Genomic DNA, 20909 nt, shown 5'->3' with positions numbered 1-20909 from the left:
TCCCTGTTCATGGCAGCAAACAGATACAATCGATACAAATCATGGCAGAAAAGTTCAATCCTCGCGTGCACGTTCACCACTTTTATACCTGCACATTCAAATGTTTCTCTGTCCTCAGAATCAGACGGCGAAGGCAAACACAGCAATCTGGAAAGCAGACACGCTCATTGCACATCTTACGAACGACCTGAGAATGGATAGTCTGTCAAAACAATGTGAACAAATGATTAATCACAGTGGATTTTTGCTAGTCAAGTAAGAAAATGTGCCACCTGGCGGTCGAAAAGGTGACGCGTTGTTTTCATTAAAGTCCTCAGCATCCATGTGACGTCAGTCTGCCGGTTTATGCTTTTTTTATCACTGGTGCTGAAGAGTACACTCCTTTCTTTCAGTTCTCCAGCAAGAGCTGGCGAGACATTTGCAGCCCTAGTCGTTAGTGGCAGCATTTCAACTCAATTTCCAATTTCCTGAGCGTAGTTGTAAGGTGATGTGGAGACTGATGAGCGATCCTCGAGATCAACTGTGTGACAACTATCTTCACAAAACATCAACCACACCGACGGAAAGATGCAGGTATGGTCGTCTGGTCAGCGTTAAAGCCTCTAAATAGCATTATAAAGTTACTGTTAAACGATTATGATTAGTCAGTATAGCTGCATGAACGGTGCCAAAACGCACAGAACTGATATTTACGGGGGATGAGTGAAGTATGATATGGATAAAAATAAACTACACTTTTCTGTGCATTAAAAAGGTTTATGCTACGTCAATTAACTTATGTGGGTGAATATTAATAAGGCTAATAGGTTCATTGATACAACCCAGGCAGTGTTTTTTTCTGCTTAATGTGTCGCATCGTTATCAAGCCTCTTTTGCCTCATTCCTAGCTTCCAAACGATTGCATTAGTTCTCAAAGTGATTTGACTCTTTTGATGTGACACTTTCTATCGTTTAACGCTATGGGTGCAGATGTGATTTTGGAGAGGTTGTGAATGATGCTGTGAAGCACCTGTGTATTGCATCAACAGGCTCTACAGCCCACAGAGACTGGAGTGCATTTGATAAATGCACGTCTTTATTGTGCAGTAACGCGAGATTGGATTAACAATTATTTGCCATTTTAGTCTGAATTTTTAAGTTTGACATTTAAGATTTGATTTTTTTTACCATGGCAGCTTGCCGACTCAATTTCATTTTCCTCAACTATGCACTTCGTTGTAGGCTAATACATAGTCAGCTTTTCAACGATTCCTTCCAGCCGTTTGATCGACCGAACGATGTAAAATAGCGACTGGGACGTTTGACTGACTGACTGTATCACTCCTCTAGTCTGTCTCCACGGCCTGTCAGACTGATATTAGGCTACGGGTTCTCAAAAGTGGGACAAGAAGCAAATTGTTTGAGACTAAAATAATTGTATCTTCTTTGTGTTGCTGAACCTATTAAAGGTTTAACCCCAAGGTAAAGAAACGTTTCACTTTTTTAAAAAAAAAACCAGGGTGCACTTTTTACCCTGCTTTTGGATAGAACTGTTTTTGTTCGACTTTGAGTTTTCACGTTTTCACACTTTCCATTCAGAAGCGTAAAAATCTGAGCCACCATGAAGAATAAAAAAAAAAGACTTCCTAAAGAACTATTTTAAAGTGACCTGATCTTTTGTTTTTGCTGGGTCAGTCCCCTATTTCATTCTGCTTTAAGTGTCATGACTTGTTAATGTCCTGTCACATATTGCACTAATACAAATTCTCCATTGTTTAGCATTTGAAAAAGCCTAATAGTAATTAATATAATAGTATATTTGAAGAAAAAAATGACCATCCAACCACATTTCGATAGTGAAGACGGAACCTGTGCCAATCTGAAATCTGGTCACCCTCAACTTTTTTTTTAAACATAAATGTTTTGCCGTTTTTGATAATTACTTGCACAACAGCGGTACTTTGGCCACAATGCGCTTTTTTTTTTTTTGTAAAACCATGACAGCATAAGTTTTACATGTTCAGTTTGTAGGCATCTACAGTACAAGTACTAGACTTTCAGTACATCAATATCACACTAGAGAAAGTATTTGTTACAAAGTGACATGTGCTTTCAGGGGATCTACTGGCCTGACGTGTAATGCAGGGTTTTTAGTCATTTTCGCAGATCAGAGTTAACAGGGATCATTTTGAAAATGGTGTGGTCTTTGTATAGGCATTTAAAATATGCAAAGAAAAAACTTTCTGTTGTAGATAGGTTTTTTGTGTAAATGTAAGCTGTGAGAGAAGGAATACATTAATTAGATTTTACAAATTGTAGTATTTATTCTAGAATTGTATAATTATGGTCTTTAGTGACGACAAACATCTCTGGACTAATTTGATTTAGTTATTGAAGTTATCATGACATGAATAGTTGCCCTAACTGTTTTCTTACACAGTTGGTCACATCAAGTTTAATCCATATATCAACAGGTTTTTCTCTGGTTACATATGCAGAAGTTCTTCAGTCATTTTAAGATTCTAAATGCTCTGAAAATAATTATTTAACGATTAGATTTACAAAATTCTTTTAAGTGGTTGTACATATTTTTTGGGCTGAATTGAAACAAGTACATTTAGTTGAACAATACTAAATTAAATTAGTTTGTTTAAATTCAACACATATAAATTGTTTGCAACACTTTTGTAGACATCTTTTTTTCAGTGTACCGGCCTCTGCAAGCTCACATTTATCTCTCTGTATACTTGAGTGCAGTGCCCAGATCTCAAAAACTAATCAACAACTAATTGATTAAACCAAGCTCCTGTCTCACATTTTTTCTTTTTTGGTAAGCTGATAGACTATTGTCTGTCTATCATAGAATCGAAGAACATTTCTGTTGCCACTTCATTTTCATTGAATACAAGCACATTTGGGATTTACCTGCAGCCTTGTACAAAGCATATTCCCATCCATGATAATATTCAGCACAACAGCAATTTTATGTGGGATTGCTTAAATATTTTTCCCACCAAGCCCTTCAATGCCTTCTAAAATCTATTTCTCGATTAACCTCTTCGTTTAACAGATTCAATTGAAGCAAATAGATTGTGCTTAGGTGGATGGAGAACAGAGTAGTTATTAAAGTGCTTGTGACTCAAGTTCCCTTGAGGCAATTTACTTTCGTGTCCATCACCCCCGTGAAAGTTGATGCATGGAGGTGCGATTGGAAGATTGCTGTCGCTATGTGTGATTACACCCAAGGCAGTCAGCCTTCACACATTTGCAACATGGGATAGTTGTATATCTCTTTAAAAAAGAAGCTTAATTAATTATATATATGGTTATTGGTTATGATGGTTATTGACTGTTTGGTTATTGACTGTTTACGTAATTCTGTACAATGTAAAATTATAATTGGTTCACCTTGTCAAATTTTATAACCATATTGGAATTCAAATAGGATCATCTTGGGGCTGGGCTATTAATCGAAAAGTAATCAAAATCGACATTTAGAACCTATAATCAATTTAATTTTTCCAGTTAAATTTTTTTAAAACTACTTTACATACTTTTCCCTACTTCCTGTGTAGAGTCACGTGACCTCTGCTCTGATTTATACTTTGAACGCTCAAATATGGTGCGGTGCAGCCTTTGTTAAAATGTAAATACATGTCGCACAGTTGCACTAAATCAGAGATTCCCAAAGTAAGGCCAGTAGGCCAAAGTTGGCCCATTGTAACCTTTAATTTGGCACACCATCCCATCTGAGAAGACAGTGGAAAGGACGGAGAGGGTCGGGGCGGGTCTTTAAAAGAGATCGTCATTTCTAATTTGATGCAACCGATTTTTTTGTTCGTTTTATTGCTGAGCTACAAAAAAAGCTAGCTGAAATTAAATGTTTCAATTAAAAGTTGTAAATAAATCTAATTTTTAAAAATGTAAACAATGTCACTTGACAGATAATGACAGGACTATGCAGAACACATCCGTGAGCAAATCAAGGCAAAAACTAATGTAACTCCATTCTGATGTAAATGAAATTGTTTTTGTATTTACTGTAATAGGTTCATTATTAAATGTTAAAGATTTATGCTGTATTAGTTCATATAATGCAATGTTTTCTAGTTATTTTTAAATACTATTAATAAAATACAAAATTTAAATTTAATACAATTATTATTTACATTAACATATTAAAATACCGGTATTTTCCACTTTTATTATTAAAAACATTGAAAATAATTAATTTTGTTTCCCAAAGTGCAAGTTTTTAATTTTTTTTTATATAAAAATAAAAGTGGCTGTTGGTTTTAGGCAATGTGTGTTTTACTTTTAGTTGTTCAATGTTGATGTTTAATAATTAATCATAGACAGATAGTGTGTGTTTCCATCAATCATTTCAAACATCTCACAGCATATTTACTGTACAAAACTTGCAATTGAACTATGAGGCCAAAAAAAAAAAAAAGACAATAAATAAATAAAATAATAATTCATTAATCATAATTGAGTTACAATGTTTAGTTAATCGTGATTTTGATTTTAGGTCAAATCGTCCAGCCCTTATTAGGTTAAGCAGGTTAACAGATTTTACCTTATGCTCTGCATTTATACTGTTTTTGTTGTTTGCTGGCTACATTACAGTATAAGAGCACTACACAAACACCTATGAAATGAAAAGCATTAATTTAACACTTCAGAATACTCAAAGACCTGGCTGGGCTAACAATCAGCTAATTGTTCATAACGGAACAAGTCCATCTTGGCAATAAGTTATTAAACATGACAGTAAAACCAACATCAACAGAAAAAGTCACACAATGCAATTATAATTATCCATGCTTCAGTGGAGCGAATGAATTTGAACAGCAAAACTATTGCTGCAAACATGAGTGAGAGCAAAAGGAACATTTAAACATGCTTGTAAAACCAAGACATTTTTATGTCAGGTTTAGTCATCTTCAATCTCCAAATCACTCAGTAGTTGTAAATATTTCACGATTTTATTTCAGAGATCCTTTAATAGTTCAATAAAAAAAAAACAAGAACAAGATTCTGTAAAATATAGCTTGCGAATAAAATTTTCATGAAACACAGGATCCATTTCACAGCCTGAACGATTCACTCAACTGAAGAATCAGTGAAGGGGTTTTAAACGAGCGTTGTAGATCACTGTTTCTGGTGTTACACTCCTTAAGAGAATTGATTTTAGGTCAGCTGTTTGCTATCTGCTGTAGGCAGCTTTTTGACTGGCATTATATTGTCACTGTCCATGGTGCTGAACCCTGCAGTTTGTTTCTCTTACAGATGTGACATCGCTTTTGCTGCAATAGTCTCTACCTGCGATTTGAGGATTGTAATGTGAGTCCAGGTGCAGTCCCATCATTTTATCCTGGAGGCGAGGAGGGAGATGCTTCACTCGGCTGCCATGACAACAGGACTTATCTTTGTTACCTGGCTCTTGTACACAAGTGCACGGGGCAATCCCATTGTGTCGGTGCCAGAAGGTGGGGAGAAAGAGCGTTTGGAACGTGTTTTGACCCAAGCCAAGGAGGGTGCGTTGAGTCCAAGTGCGAAACAGCGCTTGGAAGAGTTAAATAATCTTGAACTGGAGGGAATTAAGGGTGGGAACAGATCCACTTCGGGCAGGACCAGACCCAACTTAAGCTCCTTGAGAAAAGGGTCCAAACTACAAGGAAAGACCCTTGAAGCATGGAGTGAGCAAGAATCACTTAAGCAAACTGAAGGAGCTCCTACGGAAGAAGCCAACGTTTCACTGGATGCGATTGATGAATATGCTTACCCTGATTATAGGGGTAAGGGCTGCATGGATGAAACAGGCTTTGTGTTCGCTATTGGCGAAAAATTCACCCCAGGACCATCCACATGCCCATGCTTGTGCACTGACGAAGGTCCTTTGTGTGCACAACCTGAGTGTCCAAAACTTCATCCACGCTGCCTGCGTGTTGACACCAGCCAGTGCTGCCCACAGTGCAAAGAGAAGAAAAACTACTGTGAATTTCGTGGAAAAATCTACTCATCTCTGGAGGAGTTTAAGGTTAGAGCAGCACATTAAGTGCTTCATTATCCATATGCCAGTTTTAACTAAGTTTATTCTTCTATTTTATCTGTGTTCAAAATTGTCAGGAGTGCTTGAGTGACCTTTATTTTTATGGCAGACTTTGCCATTTAAATCTTTACTCTTATGAATCCCTATTCATTATTGAGTGGAACTGAATTGTTGTGGTCCAGTAGACTTTTCTGTCCAGTTGAAGAAATATAATGTGTGCGCATTATCTCTTGATAATGTATTGATTCCAGTAGACCAAAAAAAAAAAAAAAACATTTGAAATGTTTCATTTTTAATCCTCAGCCCCAACCTTTCCACAGGGAAAAGGCTTGTCACAAGATACATTTGTTTTCTGCATTTTGTGCTCTGAAAGTGTGAAGAGATCAATTATTATGCAAAACTAAGGGCGACTTATCTTGCTTAGGCTGTTATGTAAGAGAAGAAGACCGCTTTTGTTTTTCATTTGAGGCCCTATTATGATGCTCCCTAATGTTCGCCTTTAGTGAAAAACGCGTGTCATCAGTTTCAGAGTAAGCAGCAGGTGCACAAATTATTCTTTTTGAACCGCGTCTCTCACCCTTCAGTGCAGCCAGATCCATTAGCTGTTTCTACAGCTTATGCTCTTGATTCAATTTTCATTGGTTCCTTCTGTGTCATTGGAATCCTTATCCAAAACACCTGAGCTTTATGGCAAGCTCTGAGATTTATTAATGCAGAAGTCAGCATAAGAGCTTTTTACAAAGTGTGCTAATGACCAAGCGCTGAATTTATTGGTTCTGCTCAGTCGCACCTAATGCATATGCAAGAGCGCAAAGGTAACAATTAAACCTTTGGCAGAATGAAAAGAGTCCAGTATCATATCTGTTTGGTCCCACAATGCAGGCCTCTCAGGGGGAGAAGCTGCTGAAAGAGTTCACCTTAGTTGAACTTTTCAATTTTAGAACCCCCTGTGAATTTTTATTTTATTTTCCATTACAATTGGAGGTGACACATTGTCCTCTGTTTGATTTGTTGAAGATTGTCTCAGGAGATAGTGTGTGTAGAAGGTTCTTTTTTTTACTGAAATGCTAATGCCAAAAAGTCTTTTGTATTTTTAGCTTAGAAGCAGAGAAAAAGTAGTGAGCAAAACTGAACAGTTTGTTCATATATACACAGTATGTGATTTCTGGGACATCTGTAGAGTCACATGAATGCTTCAGAAATCCAGCGTGTGACAGTAAGACTCTGAATTTGTCACATGAATATGGTTCGATTCACGCTTATTGAACGCACATGACTGTTTCTTCAAATACGGGCATTTGAGAACTTCAGTGATTTTTGAAAAAATGCATTTAAGTCAGTTGTATTTAAACCGGGAATTGATAAAACACAGCAAAATTATTATTTTAACCATAATGCTGACTACATCTGAACACTCCATCATTCATTTTGTGATGGAAATGATGGTGAAAATGACATTTTAAACATTTTTGAAGCACAATGACAGACTCTCTTGCTAATATACTGTAAAAAATAGACATTAAAATTCCCCCGACCTGAGTGAATACTGTAAATACTGCATGTGATATTTTCCTGGATTTGAGAGATTTATTTTACTTATGCAAATTATTTCATCCCATTCAAAATGTTGTGTATGTTATATAACAAGATTATAAAGCATCATGGTGGCACATGGGGGAGTACGATCACCTCACAACAAGAAGGTTTCTGGTTTGAACCCCGGCTGGGTCAGTTGGCATTTCTGCGTGGAGTTTGCATGTTCACCCCATGTTCGCGTGGGCTTCCCTTCGGGTGCTCTGGTTTCCCCCACAGTCCAAAGACATGTGGTACAGGGGAATTGGAGTTAAAAAGACCATAGTGTATGTGTGTGAATGCATCCACTGTGTAAAAGATAACTCATTCTGCTGTGGTTACCTCTGATTAATAAAGGGACTAAGCCTAAAAGAAAATGAATATATATATATATATATATATATATATATATATATATATATATATATATATATATATATATATATATATATATATATATATACATACATATATATATATATATATATATATATATATATATATATATATATATATATATATATATATACATACATATATATATAAACACACATACATACACATATATATATATATATATATATATATATATATATATATATATATATATATATATATATATATATATATATATATATATATATATACACACACACACACACACACATATATACACTACAGACGAGTCTTTGGACTTAAGGAGGAAACCGGAGTACCCACGGGAACACAGGGAGAACAAACTCCACACAGAAACGCCAACTGTCCCAGCCAAGGCTCAAACCAGCGACATTCTTGCTTTAAGGCGAACGTGCTACCCACTGCACCATTGTGCAGCATGTCGGCTTTTAGTTGGTGTCTATTTCTTTTGCTTAGATTAATATTTGCTGGCAGGAAAAATGTACTTGTTCACTCCTGCTATTTACACTTTGCGTTTTAATTTATGTTACCTGCAAATTAGAATAGAACCAGTACAAAAAGTGTACAAAAGACAGTTTTAGGTACTTTGAAGGCTGTCTCCTCATCAGTTAGTAATGCTATATCTTATTGCACAACAATTAGCTGGCTATTGGGCTAAAAAAAGATCATCAGCTTGGCAGGGCAGGGGGTGGGGACGGCGATTACGGGCAATTTTCAAATAGTGTAATGTCACTTAAAAACTATCAATAAAATTGATTTAATTTTAATACAAATGAAAATGTTACTTTATAGAATAAAGTAAAATTTGATTTGTAAATGAGCAATTTTTAAGCACATTTTTTGTTCACTGGGTGCTTTTGCGCCATATAGTATAATGAAAACACCTAACCATAAAGCCGTAATATAAAATGTTTAATTTGTATTGTATGTCAAATGTTTTTGTATTCTGTATTATTCTGAACTCTGAAGGTTCAGAAAGTTTTAGATTATAAAGGACTCCTGAAATGTCTTTTTTTAATATGATTTAATTCAAATTCATTCAAAAGCCAATAATCGCTAGTTGTTTAATCCATATGAGAGATGTTGATTTTTCAAGAAACTGATAAGTACAAGGGTTGAACAATGAAACTGAAACATCTAGCACAAGTGTTTGGCCTAAAGAATGCCATGATATTGCGACACTCTAGACATGCAACAGTCTCTGTGGTATGCTTCTTTGGGACTTCTCCATACCATAACTCTCCTGGATGTGGGCAAGACAATGATGGTCGACTCATCAGAGAACAATACATGTTTAACCTTGTCCACAGCCCAAGATTTTTGCTGCTATCACCATTGAAACTGATGTTTAGCATTGGCACGAATTACCAAATGTTTGGGTATAGCACCCCGGCAATGTATATTGACCCTGTGGAGCTCCTGTTGAACAATTTTGGTGGAAACAGGAGAGTTAAGGTGCACATTTAATTCTGCAGTGAGTTGGACAGCTGTGGTTTTATGTCTTTTGGATACAATCTTGGTTAGTACCCAGACATCTCTTTCGGACAGCTTCCTTATGCATCCACAGTGAAATGTTGACATTACCCTGTATAGCCGTGAATCTTGAAATTGTACATCACAACGGCTTTCTGTCTTGGTCACAGATGCACCAGTGAGACATGCACCAACAACTTGTCCTCTTTTGAACTCTGATTTGTCACCCATAATGTTGTCTGCATTGCAATATTTCAAGCAAAACTGTGCTATTATTCTGCTAATTAAACTCTCATGCTCTGCTTTTAAAGCCTAGGTCACACTATATGATTTTAAGCCTGATGTGAGTCCGATTTGGAAGTTGATAAGCTCGCCGACGGGTCGGGCCATGTTTGGGAAAAATCTGGGGATGCTCTGCGCTTGGCAGTCTTTATGTTGGAACTACTGAACAATGCATCAAAGAGGCTCGCTGACACATCGCCGACACCTCGTAGACAAAATTACAATATCTAGCATGCTAAATATTCCAAACCAGTTGCCTGACTCAACCTCACGTGCGGTCACATATAGTGACTAGCTGCAGCTAATAAGAGAGCATATCAGCATGAGCTGGATGGCCGTTGTGTTCAGGAGCTCAACAGAAATGTCTGTGATTGGCTAAAATGGCAATTTATGCACTTGCTACACTTGAGTTTACACTAAAAATGTTATCTTTTTGGTAATACAGCCTATAACTAGTTACGCTACTAGAACATCTGCTTTCATTTTCACTTTCATGAACGGGAGTGGCAATGCAGTGGCGCAGTAGGTAGTGCTGTTGCCTCATAGCAAGAAGGTTGCTGGGTCTCTGTTTCGAACCTCGGCTTAATTGGTGTTTCTGTGTGGAGTTTGCATGTTCTCCCTGCATGTTCTTCGTGTGGGTTTCCTCTGGGTGCTCCGGTTTCCCCCACAGTCCACAGACATGCGGTACAGGTGAATTGGGTAGACTAAATTGTCCGTAGTGTATGAGTGTGTTTGGATGTTTCCCAGAGATGGGTTGCGGCTGGAAGGGCATCCGCTGCGTAAAAACGTGCTGGATAAGTTGGCGGTTCATTCTGCTGTGGCGACCCCGGATTAATAAAGGGACTAAGCTGACAAGAAAATGAATGAATAAAAGAACGGGAGCTATTTCGTGGCACAGGAAAGGCTGTTTTGAAAGACATCAGCTGATTGACAATGTTTTTAAATGCTCCCTTGAAAGCTTTCAGTTAAGTTTGAAACGCTGTCAGTGATGTTATCAGCACACAAGTGTTCATCTTTTTTCTGACGGCTCCAGCCTCAACAATTTATTGGCTGTTGTTTGGTAGCTTGATTGATCTGTTGGGGAACAAATTGTTGTCAGATCATTAAGTGTATGACCTCCCCTTTGAGAATCATTTACATCGTGTCACATAGTGTGAACACCACAGCGATTAAAAGACACAACATCAAGTCATGTAGTTTGAACGGCACAGTGATCTGCCAATGTTTAAAGTCATGTAGGATGAACAAGGCTTGGTGATAGTGAAATCAATGAAGATTGGCCAACAGACTGGTCAAATTTAACCATGAAACTTCCAAAACTAAGTTGGCCAGTGTTTTATTTTCATTGTCCAACCTCTTTACAAACAGTACCATGCAGTAATTGTGTCTACGCACACATAAATGAAACGTTTGAATACTTTTAGTTTTATGACATTCCTTTAACAAATCGGGGGTGGAAAGTGTGAATAAAAATAGTTCCTTGAGACAGATAATTCCCTTTAGTTAAAGCACCACATATCGATCCTAATAATACAATGAATACATTTTTTGGTTTGTTCTTCTAGGTGTCTCCATGTGAGAAATGCCGTTGCGAGCCCAGTGGGGAGGTGCTATGTTCAGTGTCAGCTTGCCCACAGACAGAGTGTGTTGATCCGGAGTATGAGCCTGACCAGTGCTGTCCAGTGTGTAAGAGCGGTAAGTGTTCGTGTTTCTCCAGACTTTCTGTCGAACTGCAGAACCCCCGCTATGTCCCCTAGGAGGGAAAGAGGTGGGTTAGAATTACTTGTGTAAAATGACCACTGAGACTTCAGTCCACTACACCCAATTACCAAACCGTGGAGAACATTCACAGAAAGCGTGCACAGAACTGTCCGCCTCTCCTATGCCTTGCGTGTGCATCCATCTCATTGTTCTATAATAGCCCGTTTACCATCAGTAAGATGATGCAAACCCAAGGAGAGTGCATTTGTCTGCAGGCCTTTGTTTAGGATGCATTATTCAGACAGCAATAGCATTAATGAACCTGCAAAGTTGCTCTGCTTGTTTCCAGGAGGTGAGGTGATTAGCACAGGCAGGTGTTTCGACTGCAGTCTGCTTTCTCCTGCCCTAGGGCACAGATGATTAAACTTTTACACATGTTTTTTTTCTCCATTTGGCTGGAAATACAGAAATATAAGGTACATAAATGTAGTCTCTCGTCAAAGCTCCCACCGCAGAGAAGGAAGTATTTTCAAAGCCACTCAACATGAAAAGCACCCTTGCACTGCAGACTTTTTTGCCTTTTTACAAAACCTTAGCGAGCAGCTTACTGAAGCAGCATTTTAAGAGATACCTGACGCACTCCTGAAAAAAAGGCTTTTTCTGCAAGGATTCTTTATATAATTTCCTTTTGCCATTTTTTTAGCAAGTGTGTTTTGTGTGTCTTTTGCAAAGAAGGCAATCTTACAATGCAAAATGAATCTAAGATGAAACTCCAACTCTTAACTGTTATTCTTTTCTTCTGATCATTCTTTTATTATACAATGGCAATTGTTAATTTGGCTACATGTTAGGGTACATTTAGAAAAAATATTTACTATAAATTAGTATGCATAATACTACCATAATGGCTGCACTTATATATGACATATTAGTGATTTTTTTCTGCTTGACTATATTTTAGACCCCTTAATTGTATATAATATACTTATATATGCACTACTGGTCAAAAGTTTGGGGTCAGAAGGATTTTTAAATGCTTAAAATAAGCTTCTTCTGCTCACCAAGACTGAATTTATTTAATCAAAAATATAGAACAAATTGTAAAGTTGTAAAATGTTATTGCACTATAAAGTAACTGTTCAATAGTAGTTTATAATTTAATTTAATAATTTATTTAACACTATACAATAAGAAAGCAGGTATTTAAAATTGTAATAAATATTTAACAACTTAACTTTTTTACATTTAATAAATGCCTGTGATTACACTGACTACGCTCCTGAATTTCCCTGTATGTACCCTTTTGTTCCTGTGACTGACAATTGCCTTTCTGATGCTTCTGAATAAAGTTGCATATGGATCCCCATCTCTGTTGTACCTCGACTGTCTTGTAACACTAAGAGCTTTCTCTTAGTAAACTCTTAATTATTACTTATTAACTACAAGCAGAATCTGCGGTCTTTTTTGCTATTCCTGCACACAATTTATGCAGAATGATTTTAAGAGGATAGGAGGTGAAAATTTAACAAATAAATAACTTTTGTTTAAGGTTTATAGTGCAAATCCAAAAAGAACTAATGATAAATGACAAATACACATTTATTGAAAAGTGTTGCTTTTTATGAAAAGTTAGTGCTTTGCAGTAGCAGATAAACTAAAGTTCAGTGAAGTAAATAATTATTTAATTATAGTAATGTGCTGTTAGCAAAAAACTTTACATTTATGAAACAGAATAGCAATCTTGTTTTTAAATAATGATATTAAATAAAAAGATTTTTTTTGAAAATATCTGTTAAAATGAATTAATAATTCATAAAGAATTCACATTAGGGCTGCACTCTATTGGACAAACGTTTGGGGTCAGTGGGATTTTTATATTTTAAAATAAGCTTATCCCTGTTCACCAAGGCTTCATTCATTTCTTCAAAATTGTGAAATGTTATTGCACTAAAAAAAAATTGTTCAAAAGTACGTAAAGTAATAATTATTTAAAAATATATATTTTTATTAAAGTTACAAACATAATATTATGTCTTGATTTTTACTCTCTTGAAATAAGACAGCCACAGGCCTTGAAAACAATTTGACCCCATTCTGATTAAACTGTACAGTGACTTCACATATTTCATGTGCTCTGAACTGGTCAACTATAATTCCAAGTTTGCATTGCACATCAAGCTGTTTAACTATTGCAGATGCGCACATTGCAATTTTAATGCTGAAATGATTATTACGCAGCTCTACCGCACATGTTTTATTACTGGATGAATCAGCATTTTGGCGAATATATTGAATTAATTATCTAGTGACAAATACATTTTTAATGTTTGCTTTTCACCACCCATTGTGATCACTGTTGTTGTTAAAGGTTTATTAAGCATACACAAATAATTAAGAATTAAGGTTGCATGGGTGTTTGAATCAAGATTGTGGTATTTAAAAATTTATTGTGCAGCTCTAATAAAGATAAGCAAATATCAAGTGAGAAATGCTATATGTGTGTTGTGTTCCATAAAGGTTTAAATGCTACCTTCAATCACTCTTGCCTATGTAGGAGACAGTGAGTCAACTCAGTAGGTTTGTGAAAAGCCCTTTTGTCTGCCTTGTGCATGTTGTTGTTCTCTTTTTGGCCAAAGGAGTGTTTTTCTGGAGGGGGAGGGAAGAAATCTGTGACCTCGGGTTAGTGTGTGAGTGTTCTGTGATTGGAACACATTACAATGTCTTGGGAGAAGTTTTCTGAATCAGTGTGGGTTATATAGAGCTGTTTGAGATGCTTTTAGACAGCATGTCCAAGACTGTTGCTTCTTGTGTACGCCTGGATCCTGATCTAATATGGCACCGGCAGCCACGCTGCCTCCTTCAGCAGAAAAGAAATGATGACTTAGTAAATGGATCTCTGACTCGGCAGCTAAACTCTCAGTGTAGTGTGGACAGTGGGGGAAGGGGCAATGTGGGCCAATTATTTTAAAGAGCACACATGTTTAAATGAATCATCTTGGCATTTGCTGAGATGATGCCAAGACTTCCTAATCAGATCTCTCAGTTGGTGTTTGGGTGTGAGATGGAGGCCAAGGAACAAAAGCGAGCCAGTTTCATCAAGTCATGCCATGGTGAATTCAAACAGCTTTACAGATGTATCTGCACCCTCAAAATACGCCTGTATGATTTTATGATGGATTGGAAGCATTTTCGCTTCACGCACAAGATTACAGCCGCCGAGTGATTTCACGGCATGCCGTAATACCACTGCTTGGCTCGGCGCCGTTGCGCTTGCCAGGTAGTCTGCAATTTGATTTCATCTTGGAATTGTTGCGATAGATAAAATCACTTTAATACTCTGTTTGTGTTTCCTGTGGTTCTTGTGGGGGTGGATCACAGAGAGAGACGCGATGAGAGTGTGATGGGTGGCACCTCTGAGGCTTTTTCTGCAAATGTTTGTGGTACAAAGACTCCAGCACAGATGAACTGCAAGAAGCAGCCAGATGCTCTGACCCCATGAGATTTCCACTCTTCAAAAGTAAGACTTCAAAGCTTTGTGTGGTGACACCGTAGGACGGGTGCTGGCTGCAACAGCTACAGCAGTTGTATCTTAGCCTCTTATGAGGATAATAATCACATACACAAACTTAACATTTGACAGGAGAACATCAAGGGTGTTCGTTTCTTGACAACTGACACTGGACCCCCCTGAAGTACATCATTTCAAATAGAATATAGAGTCACTTTTAGCCAAACACTTGGGGCATAAACGCCATGACTGATCAATCTGATGTCTATCTGATTTAACTCATGAATACAATGGTTAAAAAATGTATCAAGATTAATTCAACATTATCCAATACATCTGTGACCTTAATTGAACTAGATGAAAAAAGTCCATGTGTGTGGAGTCTATTTTGATAGATTGAACAGAACATTCAGAAGATTAGGTCAGTAGGATTTTTAATGTTACAACATTTAGGGCTCAATTTTAACAGTCTAGGCGCAAAGTCTAAAGCGCAGGGCGCAAAAGCAATAAGGCCATGTCCGAAACCTCTTATGCTATTTTAAAGATGAAAAAATACGGTTTGCGCAGAGTCGCATGGTATTAACAGGGTTGCGCTTATTTTCTTAATAAGTTATGGGTGTGTTTTGAGCATAACATGCAATAAACCACTCAGAGTCACCTATTCCATTTACGAGTCAGTTGTGTCACGCCATGGCACATTTGCAATTTACAGACAATTTACAGACTTTGTAAGTGGAAAAACTGAATGCTTTACTAGCAAGAAACAGCTAAACCAGCTGCAGCATGAGGATATAGAATTAGCCTCCACCATTTCTTTAATCTACCTTTACTCTTTACTCCTTTACTTTTGTGAATTAGAAAACGGTGTTGTTCACACTCAACTAGACATCCATTAGTCTATATATTTAACTTTGTTAAGCGCAAAGATTATTTTCAAATCTATTTCTAAATTCAATTTTAACTTCCAGCAAACAGACTAATAGAAACAGTAACAGTAAAATGAATAAATGAGCAATAATAACATAGTGTGGTCAGAAAACCACAAACACACGTCCTATTCTTGTGCCCCATATAGTGACGCATACGTCTTCAAAAGCCCACCGGTGAACAAATCTAAACTTGTTTCTATCAACACAAATGTAAATATGAATATAATAAATAATACTGCTAATAATAATAATATTATACTGTACAAATGCTAATTGTCATAAATAAACTGAAAAGCCCCCCGACATAAAGAAAGCATGGAGGTGGTGATCTTTATATTTATGTAGAAAATAATAATTTTTGCAACATTTTAATCCTTAATTTTTAAAAATTTGTTATGATATTTGTGTATTGCTGTACATCGTGTGTGTACTAAGCAATGTGTATGTGTTTTAGGTGCATAACTAATGTGCTCTGCCTTGGACTTAAGAACAGCTTTTAGTTGGTCAACAATTTTGGATAAGCAGCTAAAACTTGCTAATCAGCTAAAACGTGACCGCTTGTTCAACACAGAAACTTTCAAACTTTCCTTGCGAGTTACTTGTCCAATAAATCAGATGGAGAATCATTATTTAATTGGTGCCATTAAGAGTCAATTACCATCTGATTGACTGTGCCTTTGTATGAGAGACCAGCCTTTTGAGAAAAATGTGGTGTCTGAGGGATGAAATGATAATAGCTGCAGAAGAAATGGGGGCTGTCGTCTTCATTTTGGTTGGCAGACTTGACACTGAATGGGGAAGCAGTGAGGAGAATCGATTTCTAAATGGGTTGCAAGCATTTCTCTCATAATCATAATCTTGTGCTCGGTTCACGCTCACCACGCTACGCTCAGCAGGGGTGACAGAAGCGTCCCCCCCGACTGTTTTTGCTCAGGTCACAGAAACCATGCAATTCAAAGGATGTAAATGCTTGTAATTTGTTCGGTCATTAGAACGGCTCATCATCGAGCTGATTCATCCATGGTCGGCGTCAGCAGCTCGAAGAAAACGCAGTAAACAAAGTGCAAGGCCACCTACACCAAGACAGTGGAGCGCATTTTATCCTATTAGCCACAGTTTCATTAATTTTAAGTGGTTGTTAACACGTGGAAAGCACAAAGGGTTTATAAAGCAGTCATGAGGGCTGATATCTCTATTTGTTGCTCACGTAGAGCCGAGGTAAGCAGCTCCTTTTTGGCTCCTGAATGAAGTATTATGTTCCTGTGCAGCGGGTCTGTTGTTGGAGGAGTATGCTGGGAGACACTTGAGGAAGTGCCATGGGGGGAGATGAAAGTGAACGCTATTGCTAATATCCACCCCAGGCAGTTGTTCATGAATATCAAAGAACATCTGCGAGCAGCAGCAATGTTGGGACTCAAAAAGAACTGAGAAGGAAAAAAAAACATTCGGATTCAGTCATAGCACTCCTGCGTTTTTTTCACTCACCGAGGGACTGTCAGTAAATAATAAACTTGGCATTGAGTGATTTTCTTAGTGCTTTAAAATTCAAAGAGAAAGCGGCATCATGTATCAAATATGCTGAAATATCCAAAACACTCTTTAAGAAAAGATTCATGTGATATAAACAAAAATACTAATTGCCATCAATTGGTCATAAAAGCACCATACTTGTATGTTAATAGTTTAATAATAGTTTAACAATAATTGTTGCTGTTTCCTTTGATTATGAATACGTACTTTTGAACTCTATTTTAGGTGAACAGATTTTTAAAGCTAATGAATTGTTCTCATGTGCTGTGATGTCAATGGGTATCTTTCGTTCTCTGAAGTATCTCATTTGGAAGCAGTTTGGCACTGAATGATTCATCACAGGTGCATTTCATTCAACTTTAAGTGTTCTGTGAAGTAGACAATATAAAGTAAGATTCCAGTTGGAATGAAGCATACATGTTTAGTTACAAATGAACTGCAAACAGCATAGGCAATAGGGGATTGTCAATTTACCCATTTTGGGGGAGGGGGGTGGGGGGGCTGTTCTTTGACCACGACTTTGGATCGCTCTGCATGTACCGGTTTGACCCATGTGCCATATCCATGTGTAAGGGATGGGGTTTGAAGCCGGGTCTCCAGTGTCAGAGTCTGAGTACTTAACCACTCCGCCACAGGTGGATAATGAACCCCAGAAGCGAGACAGTACTTGCACTGTGAGAGATTTGTTTACAAAAACATAAATCCAGATTTGGAACAACAAAGAATGCTAATATAAAATAAGACTGAGTTAACGGAGGATCAAAAAGGCCAACAATAAAATGACAGATCCTGACACAATGACCATCAAGTGGGCTGTATGCAAATGCACATCAGGGACCACATAACGCACCGATGTCAAACTAGTGAATTAATTAGTTAAATTGTTAATTAGGCTTAAAGCTAAACTGTAAGCAGAAGCTTAAGCTGGATATAAGCAGAACTTAAACTGGTCACACCCACCTTAAATGTCATTGGTCACCAACTTATTATTAGACATTTAATTCTGTAATGATGCAGGTGTGGCAGAAAGCTATCACAATCCAAAAACAGTCCAAGAATAAAAAAACAGACAGAGCAAAACTTAAAAGCAAGGAACACAGAACAATACTGAGCAAGGAATTAATGTCTTTGCAGTGCTTAAATAGTCCATGTAAAGGTTGAAGTTGCATTGTTGACTTTTTTACTGTACAATATGAAATAAAAGTGGTGGCTCAGTGATTAGCACTGTTGCCTCACAGCAATAAGGTTGCTGTTTTAAGCCCCGGCTGGGCCAGTTGGGATTTCTGTGTAAAGTTTGTATGTTCTCCCCATGTTAACGTGGGTTTGTTCCGAGTGCTCCAGTTTTCTCTCTAGTCCAAAGACAACATGATTCATACTGTAAAGCAGGTCGCACATCAGAAGCGCCGCTCGGCGCCGCGACACGATGCGCACATGACAGTTTAAAGTATCACACACCAGAAGCGCACATTCGAATGATATTTAACATGAAACTAATCAGATGGCACTCTGTGGCGTGGCTGAAATATGAACTGCGTCCTGAGCCGTGGACGGGTGCCGCCGACAGCCGCTGACTTGCGGCGCCGGTGTGTGTATCCTAATAGAAACATATGTATAGAATTCTAAAATGCATGGCGCTGCGTGGCGCTGCGCGGCGCTTTTGGTGTGCGACCTGCTTAAAAGTATTGGATGAACTAAACTGGCCATAGTGTATGGGTGTATGTGTGAATGTGAGAGTGTGTGTTTCCCAGTACTGGGTTGCAGCTTCACAATGTAGATTGTGTCAAAACAGCTTCACATAGAAGATTATAGTAAATTGAAACAGTGTCAGTCCAATTTCAGTGTTAAAGTTCAGTTTAGTTCAGTTCGGTGTTGTTTAATAATCACTTCTAAGAGTTCAAACACTGAAGAACAAATCCATCAATGTGCAGCTCCACAGGTCCGGAACCATGCGAGCCAGTGGCAACAGCGGCGAGGAAAAACTTTGCCAATTGGCAAAAGTGAAGAATTGAAAAACCTCGAGAGAAACCAGGTTCAGTTGGGCACGACCATTTCTCCTATGGTCATCCGTCTTGTGCAGAGCTGCAGTCTAGGTGCCGGAAGGGCATCTGCTGCATAAAACATGCTGGGAGAGTTAGTTCATTCTGCCATGGTGACCTCTGATAAATAAGCGACTAAGCCAAAGAAAAATAAATGAATGAATGATTAAATAAATGAATGAAAGAACGGTATCATATGATCTAAAAACCTTTTTCAACTTAAAAAAAAAACCTTTTGTGGTTTGAAAAGGTTCCATGAATGTTAAAGGTCCTTTATGGAATCATCAATGCCAATAAAGAATGTTTATTAAGAGTAAGCACTTTACAGCCAGAGTTGTCTATCATTACTTTTAACTCACTGACAATCTACCATAGTACTACAGTACATCCAGAAAGTGAATTGTGAAAAAAAAAAGTTTTTTTAAATGTTGCAAATTTATTGAAATAGAAAACCTGAAAAAAGTATTCACAGCCTTTGCTCAACACTTTGTTGATGCACCTTTGGCAACAATTACAGCATCAAGTCTTTTTGAATATTTTTTAAATATATTTTAGCCCGTTCCTCTTCGCAGTACCTCTCAAGCTTTTTCAGGCTGAATGGGAAGCGACTGAGTACAATCTTTTTTAGATCTCTTTAGAGATGTTCAATAGAATTTAGGTTTGGGCTCTTGCTGGGCAACTCAAAGACATTTACTGAGTTTTTGTGAAGCCACTGTACATGTGATTTTTCAGGTTTTTTACTTTTTATAAATTTGCAACAATTTAAAAAATATATATTTTGCAATGTCATTATGGGGTATTGTGTGTAGAGTTGTGAAGAAATAAATAGATTTAATCTATTTTGAAGCACTATGAGTACTTTCCAGATTGATTTGAAATTAAATAAAATTTTGGAGTTAAGCATATAACACTGTTTGCAATAAATCTATGAGAATGTCTGTCACATCCCAAGTCAACAGCCCTTTTGCCAGCCCACTCACCCATTTTCTCACCAGCTCAGTGACCAACTTAAATTCAATGACTCCATCCCCCAGCATTCTCCTCCACCCAGTCCCCTAATCAGCACACCTGCCAGAGTCCACCTCATTCCCCAGACTATAAAATCAGCCTGCACAGACTGATCAGAGTATAGAGATCAGAGTGGTGTGGGAGAAATTCAGCTGCATTTAAAAGCTCTCAAGCAGTGCCACTTGAAGTAGAACACACATACTCACTGTTTGGTTTACTGTCAATTATTTGAGTGCTTTCAGAGCTCAAAAACAAGATAAGTGTGATTTCGTAACCTATTGATCACTTCTTTGTTTATCGTTAGTAATGAATTATAATTATATGTTTATATACATAAATTTTACTTTATGGTAATGCACGTTGAAAGCTACTTAGAGTTTGTGCTTATAGTTATTCAGCTGCAGTGCGCCATTGTATAA

At 37.4% G+C, this 20909-nt stretch overlaps 1 protein-coding gene across 2 annotated transcripts in view; it reads left to right on the top strand.

The window, feature by feature from the left end:
• The first annotated feature begins 377 nt into the window (after positions 1-377).
• The window catches only part of vwc2 (von Willebrand factor C domain containing 2), a 42153-nt gene continuing 21621 nt past the window's right edge, over positions 378-20909 (top strand). The window contains exons 1-3 of one of the 2 annotated variants that reach the window (XM_087278634.1): positions 378-573; positions 5272-6022; positions 11344-11473. In XM_087278634.1, the coding sequence (XP_087134760.1) occupies positions 5375-6022; positions 11344-11473 (778 nt within the window). In that variant the 5' untranslated portion in view covers positions 378-573; positions 5272-5374. Of the gene's footprint in view, positions 574-5271; positions 6023-11343; positions 11474-20909 lie in introns of those variants that run through there. The other variant, NM_001114628.1, reaches the window with a different exon arrangement.

This window comes from Danio rerio, chromosome 13, assembly GCF_052040795.2.
Source record: "Danio rerio strain M-AB ecotype USA chromosome 13, GRCz13ab, whole genome shotgun sequence".
NCBI classification, from domain to species: domain Eukaryota; kingdom Metazoa; phylum Chordata; class Actinopteri; order Cypriniformes; family Danionidae; genus Danio; species Danio rerio.
Note: the sequence above shows the minus strand (reverse complement) of the source record. Positions and strands in the feature narration are given on the sequence as shown.